General features: G+C 40.3%; 1 protein-coding gene across 2 annotated transcripts in view; it reads left to right on the top strand.

Moving 5' to 3' along the window:
• Positions 1-14,975, top strand: part of CACNB3 (calcium voltage-gated channel auxiliary subunit beta 3) — a 308,851-nt gene that overhangs the window by 139,515 nt on the left and 154,361 nt on the right. For both annotated transcript variants that reach the window (XM_044083798.1, XM_044083797.1), the window contains exon 2: positions 5,926-6,048. In XM_044083798.1, the coding sequence (XP_043939733.1) occupies positions 5,926-6,048 (123 nt within the window). The remainder of the gene's footprint in view (positions 1-5,925; positions 6,049-14,975) is intronic.

The following is a 14,975-nucleotide window of genomic DNA, read 5'->3' as shown; positions in this document are numbered from 1 at the left end:
ACTGACTGATGTCAGGGGGAATAATTATTACTGATGATAGGGAGGTCAAAAAGCTGTTGGTGTCCTAAAAGCATGTAGGCCCCACCCAAAAGTCTGTTGTATGCAGTAATATTTCAAATTTTTGTATGATTTGTGAGTTGTTGAGCAAAATTTGCTGTAGCAGCTGTATTGTCTTTAATTGTTTAGCTTTATTCGTTGAACTAAAGCATGAATGAATTCAATCAAATATAGTATAAGCATGCTGCATTTTAGTAATACATTGTGCAGTACCTTCTTTACAGCTTCCATACACTGTAAAGGAGCTGACATGTGTCAGGTCAGTATAGTCTGCATTATTTGGAGTAATGCTCAGAACTGCCTGATTTTCAGCATCCATTATGCAGTCATTGTTGCATACTACATTGATACTGTCCTTTCTACAAGATTGTATTATAAAGGATTTCTATATTTAGTTTAAAGTTTGTTTTTCTGTGGTTGCTTTTTTTTTTGCCAGCCAGTCCATGATACCCAGCTGATCTATTTTTAGGAAATGTTATAGTAATATCATTAGCACACCCATTTTTAATGCAACATAGGTAATTTATTCTTCAAGGGCTGCAGACACATGGTTGCCAACAGCAAAGTCTGCATTATTAATAGTTCTTTTTAAAGTGGAATTATTCAGATGACTTTTACTTCTGCTAAGAAACATATTTTGCCAGGTAGTTATTATTTCTTATGCTCTTGTCATAACTACTCTTCTAGTTAAACTGTGATTCACATGGCTGGGTCTTATCATGTGATGCTAGTGATCTTTATACAGTTTTATGTAGTTCATACAAAAATATCAATAACTGTCATTTCTTTTTTCATAAAAAGTAAGAGATGTACACAGTCAGCAGAGTGGCTATAACTGCTGGTGGGAATGGGGGGGGGTGGGTATCTGTGAATAAATGTACCTTATGCTATAGTCATCAGTTAATTTTTATACAGTCTTTAATCTGTCTTTGCAGGACTAGTGTGCATGCATGTGAATTAAGTTGGAATACTTTACTCTGGGAGCTGTGTGTGTTTGTGTGAAACAAGCTTGAAATATGTTACTTTAGTCGTTATTATTATTTTTTTTTCACTGCCATCTGGCAAGGACACAGTAAACAACATGGTTATAATTGTTGGGTTCAGGGTTATCTGTAGATAAAAATGACTGATTCAACTGAGTTGATAAATTTAAACAGTCACCAGTCTGTCTTTGCAGGACTTGTGTATTTGTGTAAACCAAACTGCAATACTTTACTGTGGTCATTTTTATTATAATCAGACATATGATGTGTGGTCATAACTAATGAGTATGGATAATGGTGGATTATAATGACAGCAGCTTGAATGGTATTTTATGGTTGAAACATTCTGAAATGGGCAATTTGTCCCTGCTGTTTAGTAAATTTTGTTTCTCCTCTTACTGGAAAAATGTTCAAAACTACAAATTTAAAATACACTGTAAGAAACATCGATGAATTAAACCAAATATAATTTAAAACAATTGGTAAGTTAGTATACATTTAAAACAATCAGGGAAGGTGAATCCAAAAAACACGTGCATTTAAGCATTATCCTAAAAATGTGGAGGGGGGGCATGGTTTGAAAACAGACTGGGGCCTAAGGTACATATAATTCATCACAGATTATTAGCCTTTCATCTTTTTGTTTTAATTCAGACAAGTAAAAAAAAATGTTACTCAGGGAATGTAGAGAGGCTTATAATCAAATAAGTTCAGCATTGGCAGGCTAACTAGGATATACCTGAACTACATATGTATGCTATCCAATCTTCATCTGTCTTCAGTTATCAGACTTTCTGTTTTTCATGTAACTCTCAAAAAGCTGAATTATTCATAGGTTCATAGGTGTATACTAGGCTAATGGCCCTGGAGCCTTTACAAGCCTAGCCCATAGGATTACCCTGGCATCATGCCACTGACCTTAGTTCCCAGTGCCTCTGTCAAGTAGAGCTACTGGAGTGATCCCTGGGGTGAATTTTCTATTTCCCATCCACTCATCAAGATTTCTCTTGAAGAGGGCCAATGAGGCACTCCGCTTGACATGATGGGATGTCTATTCCATAGCATGGGCAGTCTCTGGGTTATGAATCTGTCCCTCCAGCTTGCTCTGTTGAGTGTGGTAATGAGGTTGAGGTCTCTGGAGCGTGCAGTGTGGAGGGATTGTGATTTCTTTAGATGTAGCATTTCTAACAGAGCTGGGTTAGACATGGCTTTGTAAGTCAAGCAGAGATTGCCTCTAAGTAGACGATATGAGACAGAGAATAGCTGGAGTTTTTTGAGTCTGTCCATATAGGACAAGTGTTTAAGGCCCAAGATCCTCTTTATGAGGTACTTTTGCAGCCTCTCCAGTTGTTGCAAGTGTCTAGTGAGGTACATGCCAAATGGGGCATTGTACTCAATGACTGGCCTAATAAGGGAAGAGTAGAGGGAGACAATTACCGCTTTCGTCCTAGATGCAAAACCCTTAGTAATGAGACATGCCACATAGAAGGACTTTCTGCCCACAGTGGCAATGTGGTGGTCAAAAGAGAGGTTGCTGTCAACCTGTGTTCCCAGATCTCTTATAACGCCTTCTGTGTTCAGTGAATTACCATCAATGTGGTAATTCATGGGAACCGGGTTTTTCCCAAAGGTGATGATGACATATTTTTTGGCATTGAGGTTAAGGCCATGGTTCTGACACCAGTCATTGGTCTTAGTAAAGCCTTTCTGTACGATGTCAACATCACTTGGGGAGTTAATTATGGCTCCCAACTTGCAATCGTTTGTGAACTTTGTCAGCCAGAGTCTCTTCATGTTGGCCTGAACTTCAGAGAAGTAGATACCAAACAGGAAAGGACCCGGGACCAAACCCCGTGGGACTCCACTCGTGACTGGTTGGCAGCCTGACTTGGAGTCAGCTACTTTCACACTATGGGTTATATCTGTGAGCCAGTTTGCAACCAACCTAGTGATATAGGGGTTGATGTCTAGCTTAGTTTCTATGATTCCTGAGTGGGGAATGGTATCAAAGGCCTTGGCCAGATCAAGGTAGGCTGTATGAACCACCTTGCCTTCATCCACATCTCTGGTGACTGACTCAAAGAAGTCAACCAGGTTGAGCAGGCATGATCTACCCTTCACAAAAACAAACTGTGCGGGATCCAGAGTCTGAAGATTCCCTATATCCTTGTTTATTAGGTCCATGATGATGCGTTCCATAGCTTTGCATATCAGACTCATCAGGCTAATGGGGTGATAGTTCCCAGGGTCTGTAGTCGGTCCTCCTTTGTGGAGAGGGATGACTGTACCAGTGTGCCATTTGGTAGGGACAAAGCCTGAGGTGAGGCTGTGATTGAACAGGGCGCACAGGTAAGGTTGGAAAAAACATGAAAAAAGCCAGCAAGATAGTTCCACCGTTTAATATAAGGCAAAAAGAATGGACAAACATGTCCAGATTCAAATACTCATACTAGTTTCGGCACCAGCCTTCATCAGTGAGTAAAAAATTATTCGCACAGGTAAGGTGCCAGTTCACTCTGTAGTTCATGTAGAACACAGCCAGGGATATTGTCAGGTCCCATAGAAGCTGTATTCTTGGCCTTGAACAGTGCTGTTTTAACCTGTGCAGCAGTAATACTAGGTGCCTGGCAATCTACTGGTATTGTGATTGGTCCTTTAGTGGGGGAAAGAGGGGGAAAGTTGGTACTGAATCTGTCAGCCATTATATTGGCAATATCTGTTGGCTCGGTAAATAAGAGGTGCCATTGTGCAATAGCTCCGAACAAATCTGGGTATTGCCATAGAGATTCTTTACATAACTATAGAAGGCCATGTGGTTGTCTTTACTATCTGCTGCAATTCTGTTTTCATAGCTAGCTTTAGAGGATTTGATGAGGGATCTCAACTTTTTGTTGAGGCTGATAAGAGAGTTTTTCCAGTCTTGGGACTTCACCTTATTCCGCATCAGTTTCCTCCTTCTGTTGTAGAGTGTTTATGGCAGGGGACCACCAGATTGGCTTCCTTTTTTTTGAGGAGGTTCTGTTGGGTATGGTGAGATCCATGCATTTGTGTACGTGTTCATACAAGGCATTATTGTATGATTTGGCGGTCATGCAGCTGTTCTCCAATTGCGTGGGTGCCGTGAAGTTAACCACCTCTGTTTTTAGATGCCCAAAGTTAGCGCTGGAGAAGTTTTTCATGGTGGTTACCTTTGCGGGGGGGTGGGTGGGAGGGATGTGGATTTCCAAGGTGATTAGTTTGTGGTCAGATCTAACCAGGAAGGAGTTGACTACTGGTATAGAGCAATGGTCACCCATGTAAGTAATGACCAGGTCAAGGATGTTGCTGCCTCTAGTGGGGGTAAGAACGAGCTGGTCCAGGGGATTGGAATTAATGAATTCCAGGAAACGTTGGGCAAGTGTATTGGTACATGAGTAGTTTTCCAGTTAATGGAGGGGTAGTTGAAGTCACCCAGTATGAGAGTGTTAGGTTGGACCCTGATATTCTCCAGGGTGCTTAGGAACGTGGAGTGTGAGTCTTGGGACATGATTGAGGACCTATAACAGGCTACGACCTGAATTGCTGTCTTACCCAATGTTAGCTGCACCTGAAGTATCTCTGATGCGTTATGTTGGGCTACCAGTCTGGAGGTGTGCACATCCTTTATGAATATGAAAACACCACTGCCTTTGGAGCTTCGGTCCAGGTTTTGGGGCAAAAAGGTGTGGAATGAGTTATAACCTGGTAGTGCAGAGGTGCTTTCTGCTGCCTTGAACCAGGTCTCTGTTACAGCACAAATCTTGATGTTCTCCATTTTAAGGAGTGCTTTGAGCGAGTGCATTTTGAGATTTAGACTTCTAACATTGAGCAGCTTGACCCTCAGATTGCATTTGTTTGTAGCTGTTATGGTGGTAATTTCATCTTTGGAACACCGGCGCACCACCTAAAAAAGGCACTATAGGGATAGTAAGAGCCTTGGCCAGTATCCGGAAGCCCAGGGGTAACAGATGTAGGCCATCTCTGGTAAAGCATCGAGGTCTGTTAATCATGTCATCCCAGGCAGACAGATACTGGATCCCCTTAGAATGACCATTTTGTCTGCACTACAGTCTAACATCTGATATGACTGTGACAGGTGATGTACGCAGATTTTTTGCACTGTAATGTTTCTTATCTGGTGTGTATCTTGTTGCAATGTTGATCAGTTTCTAGAATCTCAATAGGCACTGGGAAATTAAGGTGGTCCATATGATAAAAAAAGGGAAATAATTTAAACTAGCAAGTGTATTTGGAGTTCAGCATTAGCACTATCCATTGTATTATACGTGAGCTTACTTTTAAATCAGTTTAGGTGACTGGATTAAATAAGTCAGTGTGAATTATTCAGTGGAAACCAACCTTACTAGAAGGTGAGATGGTTTTTGCTTTCCACTACATTCTTAACACTTGGACTGCCGCTGTCAGTTAAGCATCCAGAAAATAAAGTTCTAGAACATTAGTTGCCAAAGGCAGATGCTAACTGATGCTTCTTACTGGTAGATCTGAAACAAGCTATGATGAAATACTTTATCAACCCACGATACTATTCCTGGAGACCACGTGTCACTGATAAGCATTCAACACTCTGTAGTGGTGCCGTGTACTTGGGGAGTAAAAAGCTCCCTACTTAAAGTCCATCCCCAAAGAGGATGGATCATCTAGAGTTTAAATTTGAAGTGAGGTATGTCTACATGTGTCAGGTGATAGGTTTAGTTAGCATATAGCACAGGGGAGTCTAAAAGCAAGTAAATGTGACTATGACTGTGTAACATATATAAAATTAAGCATTTTGAAGGAAATTGATGCAGATTTGCTCACCCGCTGCTCTGAAAATTGATCAGAATGTCTCCCGTATTTGTCTTTATAGGGTTCAGCTGATTCTTACACAAGCAGGCCATCACTGGATTCCGACGTGTCCCTGGAGGAGGATAGGGAGGTGGCCCGGCGAGAGGCCGAGCGCCAGGCATTGCTCCAACTCGAAAGGGCCAAGGTAAGACATTTTCCTGTTTTCATTATTCCTAATTTCAAAAGTCTCCATGTCTTAGATGTGAGGAGATTACATGTATAGGGTTATAATACTTTTTCACAGCTGCTGCAGTACCCTCTTGCCTACAGAGTCATTGACTTGTGGTCTAACATAACTAGCACTTAGTTCATTTAAATGCTCTTTTTACATATCATCGCACAAGAAAATGTTTTCTGCTCCCCTCCTCCCCTTGTGCACACTCAATGTACTGTGAATCTCCAATTGACCCAAGCATAGTAGTGCCTGAGAGCTGAAGTAGCATTAACTTTATCTCCAATAAATGTAATTAATCAGAGGGATGTACAAAAAGTGAAAAAAGCCATGTGAAGAAGTAATGTTAGAATATCAAGTCCATATGTACTTATGTGTAGCTACACTGACAAGTATTTCTTTGTTTCTTTATGTAGTCTTGAGCACTGTGCCTCCATTTCCTCTTATGTGCCTCTGTTTTACACCTCCAGTGGTTCTGTTGCCTATCGGTGAAACGCTATCTCCTCTGTTTCGCGCATGAGAGAATTTTCCATCAATTCTTTCTACGTTATTCTCACCTAGCATAGTCCTTCAGTTTCATGTATGCTTAAATCATATCCTGACTTTCCACTTTTGCCTTCTATCCCTGAGGTTGTATGTTTTCAGGATGCTTCACCTGTTTCTGTTATCAGACATAAAACCCATTTTTCACATTCCAAGCCATTCTGTACACACCCTTCACCATTCTGATATCACTGCTGTGGTATGGTTACAAAACTATATCCAGTGTTCTGAAGATTGCCCTCACAAGCACCCAAGATGGGACAAAATGACCTTCTGGAGTTCACTCCCACCCTCTGTTATGCTACTAAACATTTTTCAAAACCACAGAATTGTAAGGTGTCCTGGGAGAAACCAAAGAACCAAAGTACACAAAGGAACATCCAGGAACTCTTCCAAAAATATGTTTAATTGAAATACTAAAGCACTTTCATTCTTTAAACACTAGTCTGTCAGAAAACTTATAACTCTGTCTGGCATACAAAGCATCCTGGTCTGTGACATCAATAAGACTTGTTGGCAGGACAGATTTGTGTCCCAGAAACTCCCCCTTTTGTGGAATAGACTCCCTCTCCAAGTAAAGCAGAGTACCTCATTAAACCTTTTTAAGAGCAACCTGGATAACTGGATGGGGAACAGTCCCTGCTGGACAGTGGCATAGGGAGCTGACTTGTTGGAACATGAGCTAAATTCTTGGCTAGGCTTGTAAGGGCCTCGGGTTCAATACTGTAGTAACTTCCTATGATCCAAAATTCATCAGAACTAATCATGACACAGTCATCACTAGATTATATAGCAAACAGAATAGTTACCTGATTATACTTATAAAATATTTTAAAGAAAAAAGTCAATAAATCCTTTTCTAAGGCATTTATTTCCTATTTAAGAATGACTCCTGTGATACCAGTCACTGCTCCTTCTAAATGAAAAGGATTTGAAAGAGCTGACAATAAGTTATGTAATGGATCATTCTCTGGACTATTGTTGTTACACAGAATAACTGTTGTGAAGTTCTTATTGCACAAGCTGAATCTTCCAGTGTCAGTAGAAGACATGCGCAAACATAATTATACCATTACAATGTGAATGAACAGATACAGATTGGATGTGATAATGTGGCTCTCAAACCTTGCCAAGTATGGTAAATGGCCCCTAAGCTAAAAAGGTAGGACAGCCCTGGTTTGTACAATCTGGAAATTAGAAGGAAGCACATGTCCAATAGGATTTTAAGGGCACTGGTGAATGATTCTGCTACTTGATTTGCATCAGTGGTGTTTAAGACTGATGATCAGTCCTAGTTGATAATATGGCTTTCAGCTTATTAATGTTGGACAGTGATCTGACTCTAAAAGACATTCATTTTGGAAGAATTGTTTTGGGTGAGAAGTATCGTAGAAAGCTAATGGAACAGTAATCACTGAAGGTTGGAGGGCAGATACTGATGTTAGACTAGTGAGGGATTAACAGTAATTACTAGCTCTAGGAGTGAGTGGTTGTTAGTATTGAGGTTTGGGTGGGTGGGTTATTGTACAAGTTGTTTAAGGCTGAAATCAGTTAGGAGGTCAGTACATCATTATAGATAATGCTCAACATGTGTAAGTTGTAGAAAGCAAGTAGAATGAGGTTGCTTGTGCTTTTAGTGGATGAGAAAATATCATGTAATTTTTTTTTAATTTATCAGTAGTTGCTGGAGATTGAGGTAGACCACTGATATGTACAAGGGTTGTGTATTATAGTATTGTATATTATGCTCATAGAACTGGTGTGAGATATTGTTTCTCTTTATTGACAACTCTTTGTTAAAGAGATAAATCCAGTGCTATATAGGATAAATAATGCCCTGAATAGACTGAAAGTTGAAAATTTTAAATATACACCAGTCTCATATACTAATGATCTTTTAGTTGTATCAGCCAATTTATTGAAGGATGTTACAGTATTACCTACCACCATTTTTGTAGAGGTCACCATACTAATGGACTACAACATCAATATAATAAAAATCACTGTGTGTGTGTGTGTGTGTGTGTGTGTGTGTGTGTGTGTGTGTGTGTGTGTGTATATATATATATATATATATATATATATATATATATATATATAGGTTCATAGGTAGGTACTAGGCTATCGGCCCAAGGGCCTACGTAAGCCTAGCCAGCAAGGTTCCATAGCTTATGCCACCCAAGAAAGTTATTTTCCTGTGCCACTGCCCAGCAGACAGATACATGGTTTGCTATTAAAAAGTTGAACATTGGTTCAGTGAACACGGAAAGTCGAATGGCAGTTAGTTGACTTCCATGTTGCTGAACATTAGGAGTTCGAGAGTACATAGTGAATGTAAGTGTGCATTCACTGATATAAACTAGATGTTATGCATAGAGTCACGGAAATGTATCCCTTTCCTCAATGTAGTACTATCTTGGAGTTAGAATATTTAATTTGCAGGGTGTGTGTGGGTGGGGGAAGGGGGTATGGGGTGCAGTTTTGAAACCCCCCTGCATCCCCACACCCCCTGCTAAATAAATATACCAAGTCAGGGACCACACTACAGTGAGAAAAGCAGTAAATTTCTCATTCTGAGCTGTACGGTGATCTCCATTCAAAACATTTAAAGTTTCAAAACTTCAATCTTATGGTTTCGACCATTTGCAGTTCAAAATTTTGAAACTTCAAGTTCATTATTCGTCTCCTAGTACTGGTACAATCCTTCAAATGGACAAAACCCCCTTTTTGAGCATGGTGTATTAACACTTGGCAGTCTTCTTGACAAAGACAGCATTAATGGAAACCTCTACAGTTTCTTTAAAGTTGAGGAACCAAGGATCCTATCTATTTTGGTATTCTGATATCACAAAAAAAGATTTAGACCCCACTCTTTTGAATTGTTGTGGTAAGCAGCAGCTCAGTTATGTAACCTATATCAATGTACTTTGAGTATAAGGATCAAGCTCTTGGTTGAAAGACCTAAATCTCTCATTTTAGATTTTTCAGATTTCAACCAAAAAATTATCAGACTCCAGGTGTAGGATAACTGGCTCCTTGCAACAACAGATGTGATACCACTCTATACTGTGTTTCCCATTGAATATAGCATCTAAGCAATTCAGGAAATCACAGCTGGCTCCCCTAAACCTAGCGTATCATCTAAATATGTTGAAGCCCTCAACCTGTTGCTCCACTTGGTACTTGATAACAGTTATTTTGCATTCCATTTAAGCTGATTCACACAAATGAATAGAGTGGCAATGGGGGCAGCCACAGCCCCCAGTCTTGCAAATGCATTCCTGGCCTTTTGAGGTCTATGTCCTCAGCTCACATTTAACAAGTGGATTGGTAGATACCACATGCTTATTTATGATATATTTTTCACCTAGAAATATACTAAAAGAATTTTGAGTCTTTGTTTATCACAGAGGTAGCCCTATAAACTTCCCTAATTTTATTGTCCACTCAGATTAATATAAAGCTTACTTCTAGACAAAATGATCTTTAAGAAGTCTGGACACCTGTTTGTCATTAATAAACTGTACCAAAAACCTACATGGTCAAACATCTGTTTTCATACCCATAACATGCACCCTATGTGCACTCAGATCAATGTTATCAAAGCCCAGGGATCGATTAGGCTGATCTCAGAAGTAATTGCCTTTGAGAGAAACCCCCTGAATGTTAAAAGTGATTTATTGGAGAGAAGCTACTCCAAGGATTTTATTGTGGGGGTCCCGAAGCCCATCAAAGTCTTCAAGGCAAATAAAGCATCACATTCAAAGTAGGCAGATTTATGAGCAAGCAAGCTTAGTTAAGTTCGCAAAATATGGATTAAGGGGAATTTACAGCAGTGGGAGAGTCATGATTCTTTCCCATAGCCTCAACTCTGATAGAATTAAAGTCATCATCATCAGCGAGGGAAAGGGAAGGCAGTCTCCAACTCACAATCTAAACATCGGCTTGGCATTATCTCACTCTGGCTTTTCCCTTCCTAGTTATTTGCTCCCAATACTTTGGTTCATTTGCTATGTTTATCAATAAGTTCCAGTTTCTCATGCCTATTTTCTGTTCCTCTACTTACATTCATCCCTTTTGATAAAATCTCTTTTTCTCCATTCCTGTATTGGCTTAGTTCTCAAAATATTTCCTTCTACTTTGTATAGGATGTTCTGTATGGTTGTTACTCTTTCCCCTTAAGTGCCTGCATCCAAAATCCTACTTTGTTCTTATTTTGGAAACTCCCCCTACCCTCTCCTGTTTCATTTTCATGTGTTTCCATTTTGATTTGCAGTCTTCTGCTTCCAATCAGCTTAAGTCTTGGTTGCAAACTAGCCATAGTTTATGGTACATCAGTATGCAGTATAAGACATGAGTGCACATGAGTTGCACTAGTGTGTTAAGCAGTATTTGAGACAGTTGCCCTTATTGAATAAAGACTGTTCAGACTGTAAGATAATAATGTGAAGGCTTCCATTGCTAGAATGCATCAGGGGAAGGTCTGAATGGCTTCAGCACAGGTACTCTTACAGTGTTCCCCAACACACACACACACACACACACACACACACACACACACACACACACACACACACACAGACACACACACACACACACACACTCTCTCTTTGGCATTCATAGCAGTACATGACAATGGAGAGGGAATGCTAGACATTTAGCAGTTGGGTCAGCAGCAAGCTACAAATATAGCGACGAGTGGATGGTGAGTCAGGTTTCTATGAACTGGGCAAACTACCCCAGGAGACTGTTTTTTTATGGGACAATGGCTGGAGTCTTATTGTCTCTGCTTTGCCATTCTTCATTCCCCTACCCTAGTCCTTTGCTTCCCAACCTCTGCATTATTTGCTTTATGGTTAATTAACCACTCACACTTCCCTTCCAACCAAAAGACTTCAACTTCTCAAGCCTCCATAAATAAAAATACCTATACTCCACAAATACAACATGAATACAAGCTTATCCCCCTGAAGTCCCCTCATATCTACATTGTAACAATAAAACAAAAAATAAGACCATTTAAAATGGCACATTTTCTGTTTATCTGTATAATACTAGATATCTTTATGTATCTTATCCAGCCTTCCTTAACATGTTCCATACATACAGACTTATAATGAATAACCAGTTCTTGTAATCTTATCCAGCATTCCTTCACACTTTCCATATATACAGACATATATAACCCTCCCTCCAGTTGTCCACCACTTGTTCTCCACCAGCTATAGTTTCCCTCCTCCCAAAGAACAACATTTATTTATTCCCCTTTCTATTTAGTAGCCATAACAACAAATGAAATAGAAAAGCTCTTAAATCAAATGTTTGGTGACTCACCACCTGGCTTTCATGGACTCCACTCCTGGTTTATAAAATCATGCCATGATCATCTAGCCTACCCCTTGCTCTACATCTGTAACAACATTATGTCACTATGTCACAGATCTAGCACAAGTCAACCTAGGCAGCTGCCTAGGGCCCAGTGCTAACTCGTGGGGCCCATCCTGACTTAGGAAAATGCTCTGTCTGGCTTTAAACAAATTGAAGAAAATGCTTTTCGCCTTTAAAAAAATGCTCCGTCTGGATTTAAACAAATTAAAGAATGTGTTCTGCTATTAAAATTATAGCTCAGAGAGAAATGATACTCCCTCAAGAACATGCATGCACCAGTGTCTAGGAGAGGAGGGAGGAAGATGACATCAGCCTGTGAAATTTGAGTGCATGTACCATGACTTTTTAGGGTTCATATGTGGGAGATTTCAATTTTCTGCAGCACTCACAAATCAGAAATGCAGGACTTTTGTTTGTTGTTTTGGCTTTACATATTTCAGCCAGCTAACTCAAAGTAAGCCCACCAGGGTGATGGTGTGTGTTCGTGAGTACTTACAGGCATGTTCCTCTATGTACACGTGTGTGTGTGTGTGTGTGTGTGTGTGTGTGTGTGTGTGTGTGTGTGTGTGTGTGTGTGTGCCCACATATGTGCAGGCTATGAAACAGAATGTCATCCACACTCGCTGCTGTGCACAGGTTGTGAGCTATCATACTTTCTGTTTTATAACAAACTGGAAATGGGGGAAGGATTTAATGACTAATGTGGCTCAGTCTGTCAAATAAAGATTATCTAGGAGACATGCATGTGTTATTTCTAACCTAGGTAGTTCTTCAGTCTGTTGAAAACTAACCAGAAAGTTTTTAAACTAAGATCATTCCAGTTACTTGGTAGAAAGTCGCTTATTTACTGTTGTTCATACATACATACTTTGCCAGCTGGAAAATGGAAAAACATCACATTTCATTTTGATGAAACATTACCAGAAATTGTCTAGATGTAGACAATATTCCTATAACTATTCTTATTGCAAATACCTCACTTTTGATTGTTTGCAGGCAAAGTACATTATTTATGGTTAAGCAGATTGACAACAGAATGAGCAACAGCACAAATAAGTAACCACCCTTATGGAACGGGTCTATATTAAATTATCGAACGGCATGAATGTTGAATGGCCGGATTATCGAAAGTGCCGTTCGAGTTCTGGTTTATGGGATTGGGTTGCAGTGAAGATCGGGAATTTTGCCCTTTCCTCACTGTAGTGCAATCTTGGAGTTGGTATATATAATTAGTGGGGGCGCCTCCCACAAACCCAAGTAATGTGAATGGCACTTTCGATATTTCAGCCGTTCGATAATTTAATATAGACCCTATAGAACAGTATTCTGTTACAATTCAAATCTAGCAAAGAAATAATCAATGAGCCAAGTTCTAGTTGGCAGTATATAGAGTGCTTTGTCTGAGATCCTCTGTAAATCAATGCTCTGGTACTGATAATGCCAGATGGTGCAAACCCGAGGGCATTTTCAAGTTCCCTATTATCCACCCTAAAACAGAATTTTATGAAGAAATTAAATGCAGCTGTTGATTATCCATGAAGGTTTTTGGTTTGCTAGTTGTTACTTCAGCATGGCATAGGGCTGGCACGTATCTAGGGTCAGCATCGACTTAGTATTCTTCCATCTAGGAACACAACCTACTGCTACAACCTAGGAACACAATTTGGAGAGATGCAATTACATTAGGAACCTAGAGTCCAAGCTCTCTCCCTCACAAGCCAGCATATCTGGCACTGAGAAGGCTGTCAACACAATCACTACATCTCAAACACCACCCATACCTACACACACACATATGTGGAGGTCCTCAACAAAAACATGCCCAAGCAAAGGAGACCTCCAAGGCAAAAAACCTCTGAGGCAAATGCACACGTGATCTCCACAGCCCTACGCACCACATACCACTCATAGTTCACACACCTCTGTCTCACAACCACTAAGGCTTAACCATAAAACCAACATATTAGTCATAGGTGACTCCATTGGGAGACACACAGATGTGCCTCTCACCAGGCTGGATAAGGAGGAGGTCACGGTTAGTTGTCTGTCAGGGGCCAGAATCCACCATATCACACATGCACACAAGTTTCTCAACAACAGGTACTGTTATGACTCTGTCATAGGCCATGTTGGTGTGAATGACTTGAGACATACCTCCCTGGACTATATGAAGAGAGACATGATTGAACTCACTGAATATGTGTCTCAGACAGGTATGTCCCTAGCCTTAAGCAGCATTCTATTGCCACCCAGAATGATGCTCGAATACAAACAGAAAATGATTGACTTTAACAATTGGCTTAGTTTCTGATGTCATTTCATGGGGATCCAGTACCTATCAGCCTGGGAAGACATGATTGACAGACCACTATGCTTTGCCAGAGATGGCCTGCATCTGTCTCACCTGGGCTTCAGGATTCTAGCAAAGGCTCTTGCCACCCCTATAATGCCTTTTTTAGGAAAAGTGATGAGGTTAAAACTACCAACATAAAAATGTCAACAAAACACAAAATAAAGGTCATGCTGCTAAACGCTAGGCATCTAAACATGAAACTGCACTCATTGCAAGAATTCCTAACCCTAGAAAATGCTGACATCTGCGTGGTGACAAAAATGTGGTTCAAAGCTGCGGAGACCACCCCAGCCTTACCTGGTTACTCATCCTATCATACATTCAGACCCCAAACTGTGGGTAGTAAAGCCAAAGGAAGTGGAGTTTCAATGTATATTAAAGACATACACACCTCCAGGCTGGTCAAGCAGTATGACGCACAGGAGACACTCCAGGTGCAGTTAACTACTAACAAGACCTCTATGCAAATAATAGCTAGCTACCGGCCCCCGAATCTGACCCAAGATGCCCAAACTGCCTATCTAGGCCTCTTTAAATCTATCAAGATTCAACCCTTTACCCTGATCCTGGGTGACGTTAACTACCCAAACATAGACTGGAAGCACTACTCTTGCCA

This window comes from Protopterus annectens, chromosome 9.part0 (assembly GCF_019279795.1).
Source record: "Protopterus annectens isolate FY-2018-M chromosome 9.part0, PAN1.0, whole genome shotgun sequence".
Lineage (NCBI taxonomy): Eukaryota > Metazoa > Chordata > Ceratodontiformes > Protopteridae > Protopterus > Protopterus annectens.
Note: the sequence above shows the minus strand (reverse complement) of the source record. Positions and strands in the feature narration are given on the sequence as shown.